We start from the raw sequence: 14267 nt of genomic DNA, 5'->3' as shown, positions 1-14267 counted from the left end.
GTCTGTGGAATATCTGTCTTAGGGTTAAAAGAAGAGCTAGGTCTCTGATGCTGTTGGTCAGGTACCTGCATAAAATTACATATTGATGCTTTGTAAAGATTAAGGTGCTGGTGAGTTTAGACGATTATCATACTGACAAATTCACTGTTGTCTTTTCTCTCATAGATAATAAGCTCTAAGGGACACAGGGCCTGTCTTTTTGTTCTGTCTGCGTAGTGCCAAGTACAAAGGGGTCCCTGATCCATTCCTCAGAACCTAGGTTCTGCACTATACAAATAATGTTGAGGGAGTCACAATGAATTAAATGTAACCTACAGGAAATAACTTAATAGTACCAGGGAGGTAGCCGTTGTTAGTCTGTATTCTAACAAAGTAAAACAGCAGAAATGTAGCACTTTTTAAAGACACAATGATTTATTCGGTGATGAGCTTTCATGGGACAGACCCACTTCATCAGATCAAAGTGGGTCTGTCCCACAGAAGCTCATCACCATATAAATAATTTTTAGTCTTTAAAGTGCTACATTTTGCTGTTTTGTTTTGTAGGCAATAACTGAATATTCCTAATGTGACTGAGATATATTATTAGTCTCTGGCCAGAAGATGGCAGTGGAAGAGTTAAACTAGGGGTTCATTCATACTTTTGGAGCTCTGCTGGCAAGTTTCAGGCAAGGATGTGCACACAAGACAACAATGAAGCTAGAAATGGGTTATAGGTCTTTGGTCCCTGGGGGTGAGAGTACTTTACTCTTCCTTAGTAACCCAGAGAGGTGGGAGCTGGGAATGAGGCTGTGATCTATGTAGTTTACTCTGTTCTTGAGCCTTCCATTCTCACGCCTTTGCAGAATGTTGCATTGAAAATGCCTAACTCCTGTCTAGGTAGTGGAAGGAAGCTGGAGATTTAAGCTGCCTACGTGGGGAATGCTGGGACTTTGGCCAGCTGAAATGGCAGCTTTGGGATTGTGCAATAAACGCATTGTCTTGTTTTTTTCTGCTACACTAACCAGTAGTGAAATAATTAATGTTGAAATTTAAATTGCCATCATTGACTTGGGAGTGAAGACATGGGAGCAGTTCAGACCTGGCTAGCTAGTGTGGCAGGATGTCTACATGCTTCAGAATGGTGTTTCTCAACTTTTTTTTTTTTTTTTTTATAAAGTACCCCTTTACAAAAGTTGTAAGTATCCCAGACTTTTCTTGCATACCCCTAAGGGTACTCATACCACCGGTTGAGAAGCATGGGCCTAAGGTAATCTGAGATCTTGAAACAAATGCCGTTCTACCTTTCCAGATTACTGTACCCTTTTCAGGAGTCAGATTTGTTTTGCATACCACCAAGTTCCACCTCACTTAAAAACTATCACAGAAGACTAGTACTGAAAACTTGCTGATTTTCTACCATATCATCAAATAAATGAATTGGAATAGAAATATTGTACTCACTTTTCAGCATAAGGCATATGAAGCAGTAAAAACAAATCATTGTCTGAATGAATTTCTAGATTGTACTGACTTTACTAGTGTTTTATGTAGCCTGTTCTAAAACTAGGCAAATGTCTAGATGAGTTGGTGTACCTCCCAGAAGATTGTGGTATACCCCTAAAGGTACATGTATCCCAGGTTGAGAAATACTGCTCCAGAATACAACATTGCATTGATTTATACTCTGTTTATGTAGGAAAAGTTTTCTTTGCCCATAGGACTAGAAATGACAGGGAAATGGTAAGAGAGCAGGGATTGCGGACCAGAGTTCCATAGCAAGGGGTGGAGTCTATGGTACATGTCAGGGTTCCTACATAATAGTCTGCTGTTGTTGGGGAGTAAAGGAATTGGGTTTTTCTTGCGCTTTCTGAGGCAGGCAATATTAGACACACTGGGCACTGAGCTGATCCCATGAGGCATGTGTACCAGAGTACAGCAGAGCCAACAGCCTTGCCAAGCCTTTGGGCAAGGTGGGGAAGCCCTGCTCCATGCTCCAAAAAGGGGGTGGCCTCAGGGGGAAAGGCCCCCACCCCAGCCTTTAGTGCTGCCTAGAGTATGTGGCGCAGCACTCCAGCAGTGATTGAAAAGGCATTTGGGTTCTGGCCACTGCTACAGTAGTAGCCACAGCAGCTGGGAGTTTTGGGCCCTCTTGTTTCCCCATCCCCTGGGGTAGTTTTCTCCCTTGTCTGCCCCTGCATGGGCATCTATGCCAAAGTACACTGTTGTTCATACCTAGGGGGTTTGAGTCCAGGTGCATCGCCAACACTATCATCAAGAAAGTTTAATCTGAGGAAGAGCAATCCTATCTGAGCATTCTGTGCTCTTTGGAGATGCTGACCTTGATGGATACACATGATGCTGCTGGTGTCTTTGCAGCAATGAAGCTAAATGTAGCTAATGAACCTTCTACCTGTTCATGTTGTTTTTCACACATTCTCCAAAGCAGTCACCTGAGGGCTGATGCTCATCCCAGAGGTGGTGGGTGTGAGCTGTAGCTTCTCCAGACACTCTTTGAGGTGGCTTGTCTCTGCTCGGTATTCATCCAGCTGACACTCCAGCTTCTCTCGACAGACTCGCTCATATTCCAACTGGGCCTCCAGCTCCCTAATCATCCTGCCAAATACACAAATTAGGCAAGCCAAGTCTAATGAAATTCTGTTAATTGTGTCTGCTCCTGCCTTTGCTACTCTGTGATGGTTCAAAACAAGAAGCCAGGAACTAGTCTGCTGCTACAGGGCAAGATGGCATAAGCAGGTCTAGGCTTGATGCACTTGGCACTGTTCTTTCTGCTGCTCCAGGAAGGAGCTAGGGGCCACCAGCACCTGCTGCCAACACCAGGAGCATAAGTACAGGAAGCCCACATTCCAAATTTGAGTAGCCTTTTATCAGCTAAAATGATTATTTCAGCACCAATCGTGGGCTCTGTGTTGTACAAGGGTTTAAGGGAGACCTGCTCTCTGCTCCAATGAATGTGAAATCTCTTTGGGATTATGGAGAAACGCTGCACATGTTGGCCAGCACCTGACCTGGTACCCTGGGCAACTCTAAATTACAACAGATCCCTGATATACATACACTCAAGTTGCGCGAATCTCAGGTTAATATGACTCTGAGTGTCGGGGAGCTGGCGTGTGGCTCCAGGCTGCCTGCTGCTCAGGGGAGATGGGAAACTCATCAGCGCAGCAGTGCTGGTCACTTTCCTGGGTCCTGTGAGTGGCAGGGATCCAGGAGCCAGCTCCCCACCACTGAGTTTCTCCTCTCCTGTAAGCAGCGGGTAGCCCAGAGCCAGGCTTAGTGGCAGATGGGAGTGGTGTTTGGTTTTCCAAATTACTGGATGGTGTTGCAAGCTGGGTCTATTTTCTGTCATAGAGTCACTCAGAACCTTAAGACTGTCGTCATAGGACCATAGCCCTTAGCTGGCAGCAGACTCGTACAGGTTGAACCTCTCTCATTCAGTGCCCTTGGGACCTAATTGGTGCTGGATGAGAAAATTTGCCAGATCGTGGGAGGTCAATATTGTCTAGCATGTTACCAACACACCCACTGTGTACTGGTCTCTTAGAAGACATTGAGGGGTAAATTACAGCTAAATAACAGCACAGAACACTGAGAGCCAGGACTGGTAGCTGAAACAAACTTTATGGGAACACAGGAAACTTGGCCACACACATGATAAGTGATTGTCTGGCTAACTAAAATCATATCAGATTACAGATGTTGCCAGATGAGAGAGTTCTAGATTAGAGAGGATCAACCAGTACCTAAAGTTTATACTCAACATAGACCAGTTGCTAGAGGACAACATCATCCCACATGTTGAAGCAGACCTGAGGGCCAATAGAGAAGTGTTACCCAAATAGCAGGTTGCATGAAGGGTCAAGGTGAGTTCCACATGCCCTGTTGTTGCCCTCCTCATGTGCTTTCACTTCTGAGGAGTGGGACTGAGCAGCAGGAGTGTGGTGAAAGCACCTCCAGGGCCTGTACAGAGCAGGGATCACTGGCTCTGGCCACTTCCTCTGTGCAGCTGCTGCCCGCATCCCACTCTCACTTCCCCTGGGTGGCAAGCAGCAACAGCAAGAAGTAGGCAACTGGAGTCAGTGAGTGGATAGTGAGTAGCTTGGTAGCAATCGTGGCCCAGCTGCTGGGAGATAGGAACCCCAGGAACAGGTAGGGCTTGAGAAAAGTTAAGCAGAGGCCTTGGAGGCTGGGCTGGGGAAAGGGAAAAGAGGTAATGGTAAGTCCCCAAAAGATACAAAATGCTATTAACTGATTATCTTAGTAAAGTTTGGGAACCATGGCCTGAGGGATACCTGCCAGGCTGCATGCTCAGCTACTGGTCTCAGCTATCAGGACCAGAGAAATAACTGCAGTACCAAAGGCTTAGCAAAGGTTCTTCCAAACTGGTTTCTTAAACAGTGGGTTCTTGGGTGGCTGAACTTGCATACACATAGATGCAGAAACTGTTTCCAGGCCTAAAGCTAAAACCCAAATGAGGAACAGATTCAACATAGTGTGTATGTGGTTTACTGTTGGTAAGGTGCAGCTGGAGCTTTGAAGCAATTCTTTTTCAGTTTAGACATAACTCACATTTTAAATGCTATCATTCGTATAGCAACCAGCTGTCTAAAACAAAACTGAAAAGTCTGTGCCTGAGTCTGTTCTCCCTCATGTCAGTATGAATCAGCACAATCCCACTGGGAACGGAGAAATACACAAGTCGTGTAGGCTTATACAGGGACAAAATACAGTATGTCTGTGGCCATACTTGGCCAAAATTTCAAAATGGCCATGCTAATGGCCATTTGGAAGATTACTAATGAGGAGCTGAACTGAATATTCAGCCCCTCATTAGCATTAGGACGCTTCCAGCCGCAGCAATTCAAAAGCACCACTTTCGAGTGTGCATGCATCTCAGCGCAGCTACACAGGGGTCTTTTTCTAAAGGACCCCGCACATTTCAAAATCCCCTTATTCCCCTCAGCTGAGAGGAATAAGGAGATTTTGAAATGTGCAGGGTCTTTCTGATAAGGACCCCCCGTGTAGCCGCGCCAAGGTGTGCGCGTTCGAAAGCGGTCCTAATGCTAATGAGGCATTGAATATTCAAGTCAGCGCCCCATTATAATCTTCGAAATGGCCATTAGCATGGCCATTTCGAAGTTTTGGGCAAGTGTAGCCACAGCCTGTGTGTTATCCACATTTTACAGAAAGCGCCACTGAGCATTTGCCTGCCTTTTAGGGGTTGTGAGCATCCACAGTTCCCACTGAAATCACATGAAGTACGGATACTTGGCACCTCTGAAAATCAGGCCATAAGTGACTTGCTCTGCCACTGTAGTGTTTGGGGCTAGGAACAAAACTCAGGTAGCCTGATGCCAAGTACCTCACTGACAAACATTGAACAGAAGGAACTGGATTGTTGCCAAGTTTACGGGCTGAGACGGGGGAAATATGAGCTTAAGGATGCCCATGGCCTGAGTGGCTCCTTCGCTTGCCTATTTCACCCCAACTATTTAGAAAACATTTTTAAAATGTGCAAGTAGGGACCAAAAAGCCATAGAAATGAATTTAGTGCTCCTGAAAAAACAGGGATCATCAACCCTTGAGAGTAAAGATTGCTGGCCAGGTAGATGGTAGCAAAGGCAAGCTTTCTCCACACTGCTCTGCTGGTGTGTCTTGGATCATCCATGAAGGAATCCTTTTGTAATGTTATATGATTAAAATATGACCACTGTTCATGATCATTGTTGCTAACATTGTACAATTGCAACGAATCTTGTGCAAAAGTTTGTCATGTAAAGTGTCTATAAGGTGGCCACGGGACTTCTTGTTTATGAAGATACAGACTAACTTGGCTACCTCTCTGATAATGGACAAGTTGTAATGTGTTGATTAGAATTATCCTGTTTATATATGTATATCACTTTGATATCTGAAGATATGAATATTGACTATTTACCAGTATTTCAAATGTGCCTTCTCCTGCGGTAACCACAGTTTGCATCCAATCTAACCAGCACATTGTGAATGAACTAACAGCCCATTAATGAACACAGTGGGTCATGGAAGAAACTTATCCTCATCTGATGAACTTTCATGTGGACATTTTAGTTAAAATATGGGTAATAATTGCTTCTGTATCTCATCAAAGCATGGAAGAGTATGTGACCAGCTCATGTGACACTGCACGTCATCTTGTGCCTGTCCTTTTCCACTATCTGTACTAAGAGCAGACCCTCCACATAGCAAAAGCTATTGAAGGCTCTGGATAGATCTCCATTTTGCCTCTTTCCTGATCTGGACTATGGACTTTCACAAGGAGGAGAGAGAAAAATTGTTCTCCTTGGCCTCCAAGGACACGACAAGGAGCAATGGGCTTCAGCTGACGCAAAGGAGGTTTAGCTTGAACATTAGGAAAAACTTTTTAACTGTCAGGATGGTTAAAACTGGAATAAATTGCCTAAGGAGGTTGCGGAATCTCCATCACTGGAGATATTTAAGAACAGGTTGGATAAATATGTAACAGGGATGATATAGATGATGCTTGGTCCTGCCATGATGGTAGGGCCCGGACTATATGACCTCTCAAGGTCCCTTCCAGTTCTAGTGTTCTATGACTTCTACTAATAGGAGCATTCTAACCAAGGAACAGAGGACCTTCGTATCATTTGGAAACAGCCAGAGATTTAACAAGCCAGCAGTTTATTCCATCCCTGGTTTGCAATTATGATATGCATGTGATTCCTTTGGTCATTTTAACTCTAAAATTCTTTTTCTTTTATAAATAAACCTTTAGATATTGGAAACTAAAGGACTGGCAACAGTGTGATTATTGGTTAAATTCTGAGTTATATATTGGCCTGGGTATGTGACTGGCTCTTTCAGATCAGAAGAACATTTTTGTTGATTAAATTGGTTTTCAGTAATGACTCATCATTAAGTCTAGTGTCTGGCTGGTGAATCTAGGGCTGGGGTGCCTAAGGAGACTGTGTTTCTGACTTCTTGCTAGCCAGTAGGGTAAGAGAGTAGTTCACTTTTGTTGCTAGGTTGGTCTGTCTTATGGAAGAATAACCACCAGCTTTGAGGTGTGTCTGTTCTGTTTCTCAGCTGTATGTCCTGAATCTGGTATTCTGAGTTGTGACCCACTGAGGCAAGGTGACACCTTTGTACAGGGACTATCTAATCTCCATATGATTACTTAGGCCTGTCTTACTCTGCAAAGAAGCCAATCAGTGTCTGTTGTAATGAGGGCTTTTGTGATGTAGATACAACTGGACTGAAACCACAAATACTTTTTTCACTGGCCAAACACCTTTAAATAGTCATCACTTTTTGCTCACTACCAACCTGGGCAGGCTTGGAACAGTAACTTAGAGCTGAAAGAGATCCTCTTAGCAGCCCTTTGAGTCATATCCTTTAAAGTGTTAATACTGCTAATTCCAATGGTGACATCTTTTGCTCCACCCAAAGCAACAGAGTCTCTGCCAGCCCTGCTGTCCATCTTCTGTCCTGATATAAGTTAGTTCTTTCCCAGACATGAACCATTTATCAGTGACTAACTAGAAGCATTGTCTTAGCGATTCCAACAGATGTACCAGAAAGAGTGAGTGGATCTGAAGGGATTTGGGCCAAGATGTTAAAGGTATTTAGGCACTGCTTTACACTTGGGACATAGGATCCTAAGTGCCTTTAGTGTCTTTTGACAATGGGACTTAGGCCTTGCAACACTAATTGAAGCAATTCCTAACCACCTTGAAAATGGGGCCTTGGACAACAGTAAGCCAGCCAGGTGTCCAGGAGGAGTTGAAATAACCTGCAAAAAGTGAGTTTAACATTCCAAAATCATACCAGGACAGCGTGCTGCTTCCTTTAACTCGGGACATTTAACAGCCTGTGTTCTTTACAGTAAACACTGGGGAATTAGGTAAACATTATGGAAGCTGAGGCTTGAGGCCCAGCAATGCTTTTGGTGAGGATTTTAGAGGTAGAAGCCATCTGTTGAGCCCTGCACAGATACAAATGTCTAAATGTGGATGCAGATATCCATGGGTAGATATCAGTACCTGCAGGGCTTTACTCCCAAGAGACACTGTGGCCAATGCAGAGGAGCATAGTTCTGTCACATCCAGAAGCCAGTACCCCTTGCCAGCAACTCCTCCCAGAAGTATGATTGTACCACCCCAGTCATGGCATCTCCTCTCTTGGGTCATATAGCCCCACTGGCAGTAGGGCTGAGGGCAATACAGCCACATGGCTGGGAATAGCTGCTGGTGTGGGGCATTGGCTTCCAGGCATGACAGGACATTGGCCACAGGATCTGTTGGGAGCAGAGCCCTGTGGATCTAGGGATACCATTCTGCATCTACAGACAGGTATTTGTGCCTGCACAGGGCTCTATCCATCTTTTAATTTCTTGACCATATGTAGATATTGCATTTGAAACATAATAAATACAATGATAGAACAGGTTGTACCTCCTTCATCTGGCACCCTTGGGACCTGAGTGGTCCCAAACAAGGTGCTTTGCTGGCTGAGGGGAAGTCAGGCCTCCTGGCTGCCCTGCTGAGGAGCCACCAGCCTGCTGGTTAGGCTCCCCTCCTGGCTGCTGCAGACTGCCTTCCCCCAAGCTGCTGGTGGGGGTGCTCCACTCCGGCAGGGCTTCTCTGCAGGGCTGCCAGGCTCTCTCGGCCCTAGCCAGGGTCCCCCGTAGCTGTGGGGTCGCTAGCAGGACTCTATGCCCCAGCTGGACTCCCCACCGGCTCCCCTGCTGCAGGGATCCTGGCAGGGCTCCCTCCCGTGGGACTGCCCCCGGGGGTTCCCCACACCAGGTTTCCGGGGCTCCCTGCCACCAAAAGGCTCCTCTGCAGCCCAGCAGCTGGAGCTCTCTCTTCCAGGAACTCTGTGGTCCTGCTGGATGAGGGATGTTGTCAGACGAGAGAGTGATGAACGAGAGATTTTCAACCTGTAATAGGCAAAATTTGCACTCTTCTAGCTCCTTCCATCCATGGAACTCCACAGATTTTATGAACATTACAGAGCTAACTGAATCTTACTTTTCAGCCTCCCTTTCTTCTTTCTTCTTCTTCTTCTCCGCTACGGTTATACCTCCCAGCTGTTTGTAGTTGCTCTTGGCGATTTCTAGAAGTCGATGAAGTTCTTCAATCTTTTGGTAGGCTCTTACTGCAAGACAGACAGTTCTCTGGGTAGCTAACATAAGGATGTCCATAAGGATGCTGTGTTTTATGAATGTTGGAAGATGTTATTTGACAGTGGAATCCCAGTCTCCCACAAAAAGTAGCAGAATCACCATTGGTTAGTAGATTTCAAACATCCACTACATCATTCAGAAATATACTGTAAGGAACAAGCCTGTGCTGGCTTTCTAGAAATGGACCAGATTGACCTAAATTAGCTTCCATTCTAGTTTCCAGTTATAAAATATATTTTTTTTTCATTTCCACAATGTATTTTTAAGCTCATTGGTACTGACAAAAGATTCAGCAGCAGCAGCAAGGAGGAGTTGGGAAGGAATGAGAATCCTAAGAAAAAATATTTTGTCGGTATCTATGGGCTTAAAAATACATTCTCGAAATCAGGAAAAGTATTTTAAACTTTTCAAGAGAAGAAACAGTAAAGAGAGGCTGAACTTACTGCGTGCATCTCTTTTTTTAGCTTCATCCAGTTTTAAATCTTCTGTGGCATCTGTGCTCCCTTCCACACCATGTCTGTCAAAAAACCTCACATCAGTGACATCTATTTCTTCATCAGAATCATCTCTCATGCACCGGCTCAAAAGCTCCACAGCCGCTAGCTGGGTGAATCTGCACAACACAGTCAAGAGTTACTAACCATTGAAAAACATGTACACCTCTGAAAAAGCAGCCCACGTTCCACTGCTGATTAGAACAAACACACTTGAACATATAGCAAGTAGCAGCAGTTCTTCACACTTCCATTTACGTCAGTGGTAGCTGGTGTGGGGCTTTAAGATACACAGGAGAGCCTATAGCTCTGGTGCACAGGCTATGGCCAGCTAAAATGTTTATACAGTTTTGATGAGGCTGCACTTCTGCCTCAATAATCGTCTGTGGCAGTTAATTGCACCATTTAATGAGTTGTGCAGAAATGTTATTTCTTTTTAATTATTTTAAATGTTTTTTGCTTTTTAATTTAATCAAATAAGCATGTGTGTGATATTTCAGGGTTACCAGGAATGCACAGCTGGCCTTCTGCAGCATTCATTAATTTGTATACCTGTATCATATCTCCTCTCAGTCTCTTTTCAAAACTGAACAGTTCTCATCTTTTAGGTCTTGCCTTATACAGAATTTGACCCATCTCTAGTTAAAATAGTTTTCCTTAGGTACAGACAGGAAAACCCTGTACAATAAGCAATAGAGCTAAAAGGCTGCTAATGAAAAGTTGAAATTCATGAGTCTGATTCTGTTCTCACCTATACCAATATAAATTGCTCGTAACAATACCTCAGTCAATACAGTTAGGCTACATCTACACTATGAAATAAAGTTGAATTTATCAAAGCTGACTTTGTAACACTGGATTTTATAAAGTCAAAGCTTAGTTTCCACATGTGCTGAAAAAGTTGAGTTAGTGTGTCCCCACTAAATCGCCGAAGTCTAGCTGTTGCAGCGGTAAGTTGTGGGAACCTATCAGCCCCGTGGCATTCTGGGTTTTTTTTGCTGGTGCATTATGGGAAAAAATGCTACTCGAGTGCTTGTGGGTGTGTGATGTCATCTTCCCACACAGCAGTACCCTCATTCCCCTCCCTTTCAAAACAAACGACCAGTTTTTAGAAGCCTCTTTCCCTGATGAGAGAAAGTCTTTGACTCATCTGTACTATGTCCCTTTTAACAAAATGTGTCCTTAGAGGACCAGTGTCATCTTCCCAGACCACATTGTCCTCATTCCTTCATCCTCCTCCCATTGAAAGCAAATGGACATTTTTCAAAAGGAAAGAAGGAAAGTAGGGAATCCCTGGTGAAAGAAAACCAAACAGGTGGGCTTCAGAAGATGACTCAACAGGTTGATCAACTAGCTTTCCTCTGGTGAAGGAAAAAGTGGTAGAATCTGGATCCATGAGAACAGGCAAAGACTTAATATTATTCACACAGAAAGCAAGTAGGAAATCCGAAGGGATAAAGAAAGAAAGTCAAACATGGTGGGCTTCAGAACCTGAAGCACCCTTTGCAAATGGGCTCTGGGAGCACCCAGCTGACTGTGCCATGTCAATAGGTTGCTCAGGTACTTTTCCTCCGGTGAAGGCAGCATGCTGGGGGACTGTCAGTCCCACATATTCTATAATGGCTCCACATGACTAGGAAAAGATCTGTGGTAACACCCAGCTGTCTGCCATGTCAACAGGTCGCTCAGCTACTTTTCCTGTTGAAAATAGATACAGAAAGCAAGCCCCTGCAGCTGGTTTCATATTAGGTGGGGAGCCAGACCAGAAAATAAGTGCGGCTGGGGCCAGCCCCCCAACTAAACTCGGGTGACAGGGGCCTGGTTAGATACCAGTTGACATAGTACAGGCAACTGGTTTCTCATTAGGTGGGGGTTGGGGCAGCCCAGAAAACAGGTGAGGCTGGGGCCTTGCCCCAGCGCAAAACTCAGCTGGCAGAGGCCAGCTGAGGGACCAGTTGACATAGTGCAATCAGCTGGTGTCTTATTTTTTGCCTCAGGGGGAGCCATCCCCAAAAAATATTTCCTGCCAGAGAAGCCATCCCCCCTGCATGTGTTGTCTCACAGGGGCCAGCCAGCCCCTGAAATAGAAGCCATCCACCCAGTGTGCATTTGCCTCACAGGGATCAGCTAGGCCCCGAAAATACTTCCCGGAAGGAGAGCCATCCTCCCCAACGTGTGTTGCCTCACAGGGGCTACTTAGGCCCTCAAAAATATTTCCTGCTGGGGGAGCCAGCCCCAGTGCTTGGGAAGTCCCTGGAAAATGTGAAGCACAGAAGTCTTCACCCCATGCAAGCCAGGACATGCTGCTGTCTAGAAGCATGGTCCGCACTGCACAGCCGGCACATGATGCGGTGGGGCGGGGGCTAGCCCACCAGCCAAAATGCAGTCCTGGCTGTCCTGATGGCTCCATGCTTGAGCTCTCTAAAGTGGTTAGATGTGATCACCATGCTGATCGCAAAGAAATGAATTCAAAATGCTGGGCTTCCTGTTTCCTGCTGCCTGCCCACCGCAGAGGTGGTGAAAGTGGACAGAACGTACACATTCTGGGCACTGTGGAATACCTCTGGCAGCCAATAAAACTGATTTAAAGAAACTCTGTTTCCACACTAGCATTAATCTGACCTGGTAAATTTGAACTTGGTGTTACGCCACATCAGATGAGCAATGCAAGAATGTCAACCTTAGTGCTCCTTAAACTTGAACTAATAGTATTCTCATTGAAGACAGTCACATTGTAAAATCGAGCTAACTGCCTTAAAATCAACTTTATGCTGTAGCGTAGACATAGTCTTACACTGGTATAAAAGCAGTAAGTGCAGAGTTGGTCCCTAGGCAAATAAAGTAGAGCTCAGAGATCTGAACTGCTACCTCTTGGCTACATCCTTTGGCGTTTCTTCAGCTTCGTTTGTAATGTTACAGTCAGCTCCCATTTCAATCAACCATTGCAGGCAATTTGTGTGTCCTTGTCCCGCAGCTGAGGAAAAGAATATGTGCTGAAATCTCTCATACACACTTTCATAAAAAATTAAAAACGCCTTTTCCCTAACAGGACTTGAATTCCATGAACTATGAATATTTTATACATGTCACTAAGAACCCATGATGGAAATTCCAATTCATAATGAGCCAAATGCTACCCGGAAGTATAAACCTGTTTTTAGTTTCATTTCCTCTTGGTGTACAATAAGTATTATGGGCTGATCCTCATTTCTCACTTTTATGTCTCATTATTGTATGCAATTAAAACTTCTCTTGTTGTAGTTAATAAACTCCTTTTGTTGTTTCTTCCACTCCAGTGTGTTTAAAATGAAGTTTTTAGGAAACCCTGTTTGGGGTGGCACATTGAATGCATATTATTTCTATTAAAGAAATAACTTACTTTATATAAACTTGTATTGTCTAGAAGAGGGCCGAGCAGTACAGACAGGCATTTCTGGGCACAAATCTAAGACAGAGTGTGTTGGGGTCACTCTGTGGTAAAAACAAGGCTGGTGAGAGCCAGAGTGCAGCTGACGTGTGCCGGGCAAGCTTCAGTAACACACCAGTAACACACACACAGGGTATGGCTTGCAACCCATGTAGGAACTCCCTAATCAAGGCATTGTAAGGCATGCCAGGTTGCATGCAAGGGTGACACAGCTACTCAAATAGTCTATATTGTACCCAGATAAAGCACATTTACATCTATCTGTTTGCAACCTGGCAAGCTGGTTCTGGGCTGAGTTTAACAGGCTGCTGACTGGAATGGCTGCCATAATGCAGAAATTTGGCTTAGTTCAGACTTCACAGCATGACTGCAGGGCAGCAAGGCAGACAGTCAAAAATGGTAAGAGAATGCACAATTAGAAGATCGGAGGGTGCAGTGGAACATTTTCCTACCCTCAGTGATGCAGCAGTAACAAGTTAGGCATCAACTTGTGACATGTACAACAGATGACCACCATTGGGATGCTGTATTTCATGAAGCTTACCTGACGAGCAGCAACTTAAATAAGTGAACGAGTCAATAACAAACAGTAATGAGGTACAACACTGTTCCTAATTACTGACCTTTGTGCATTAGAGTGTATCCCTTATCATCCCGCTCATTAATATTGATGACTCCACTTTCCACTAGTCTTCTAAGTGTTACCAAGTCCCCTTTGAAGGCAGCAACATGGGCTGGAAATGCTAAATCTGAAAAACAGAACACCCATGATTTCAAGCAAATGCCAGTAATTCTAATAAAGCAGGCAAATGAATTATTCTTATCTCACCCTTCATAGTGTCTCTCTCTAAATAATAATTTAAACACAGACATTTCATACTTGCTAGTGAGATTAATGCACCCTTAATTGGTTGAAACCTGGCGCCAGGACATAGTACTATCATCACAGCTTCACTAAGCACGTCTAAGGCATCTGATAGCTCTACAGCAAGAAGTTTCACTTCATATTTCTGTAGTAATAAATAGGCCTTTTGTTGAAATATAGTAGATTAGTAATGCTGAAAACTGAAGCTCTCTCCTTATTTTCAAGTCAATGGTCCTAAATAAGATATACAGTAAACCGTCAATTTAACGGACTAATAGGGAAGAAGAGGTGTCT

At 44.4% G+C, this 14267-nt stretch overlaps 1 protein-coding gene across 1 annotated transcript in view; it reads right to left on the bottom strand.

Moving 5' to 3' along the window:
* The window catches only part of ANKRD42 (ankyrin repeat domain 42), a 28545-nt gene that overhangs the window by 1398 nt on the left and 12880 nt on the right, over nt 1-14267 (bottom strand). The window contains exons 7-11 of the mRNA XM_074983500.1: nt 13732-13857; nt 12550-12655; nt 9631-9800; nt 9033-9159; nt 2433-2595 (exon numbers count right to left, since the gene is read on the bottom strand). Coding sequence (XP_074839601.1) covers nt 2433-2595; nt 9033-9159; nt 9631-9800; nt 12550-12655; nt 13732-13857 — 692 coding nt within the window. The remainder of the gene's footprint in view (nt 1-2432; nt 2596-9032; nt 9160-9630; nt 9801-12549; nt 12656-13731; nt 13858-14267) is intronic.

This window comes from Carettochelys insculpta, chromosome 1 (genome assembly GCF_033958435.1).
Source record: "Carettochelys insculpta isolate YL-2023 chromosome 1, ASM3395843v1, whole genome shotgun sequence".
In the NCBI taxonomy this organism is placed as follows: Eukaryota; Metazoa; Chordata; order Testudines; family Carettochelyidae; genus Carettochelys; species Carettochelys insculpta.
Note: the sequence above shows the minus strand (reverse complement) of the source record. Positions and strands in the feature narration are given on the sequence as shown.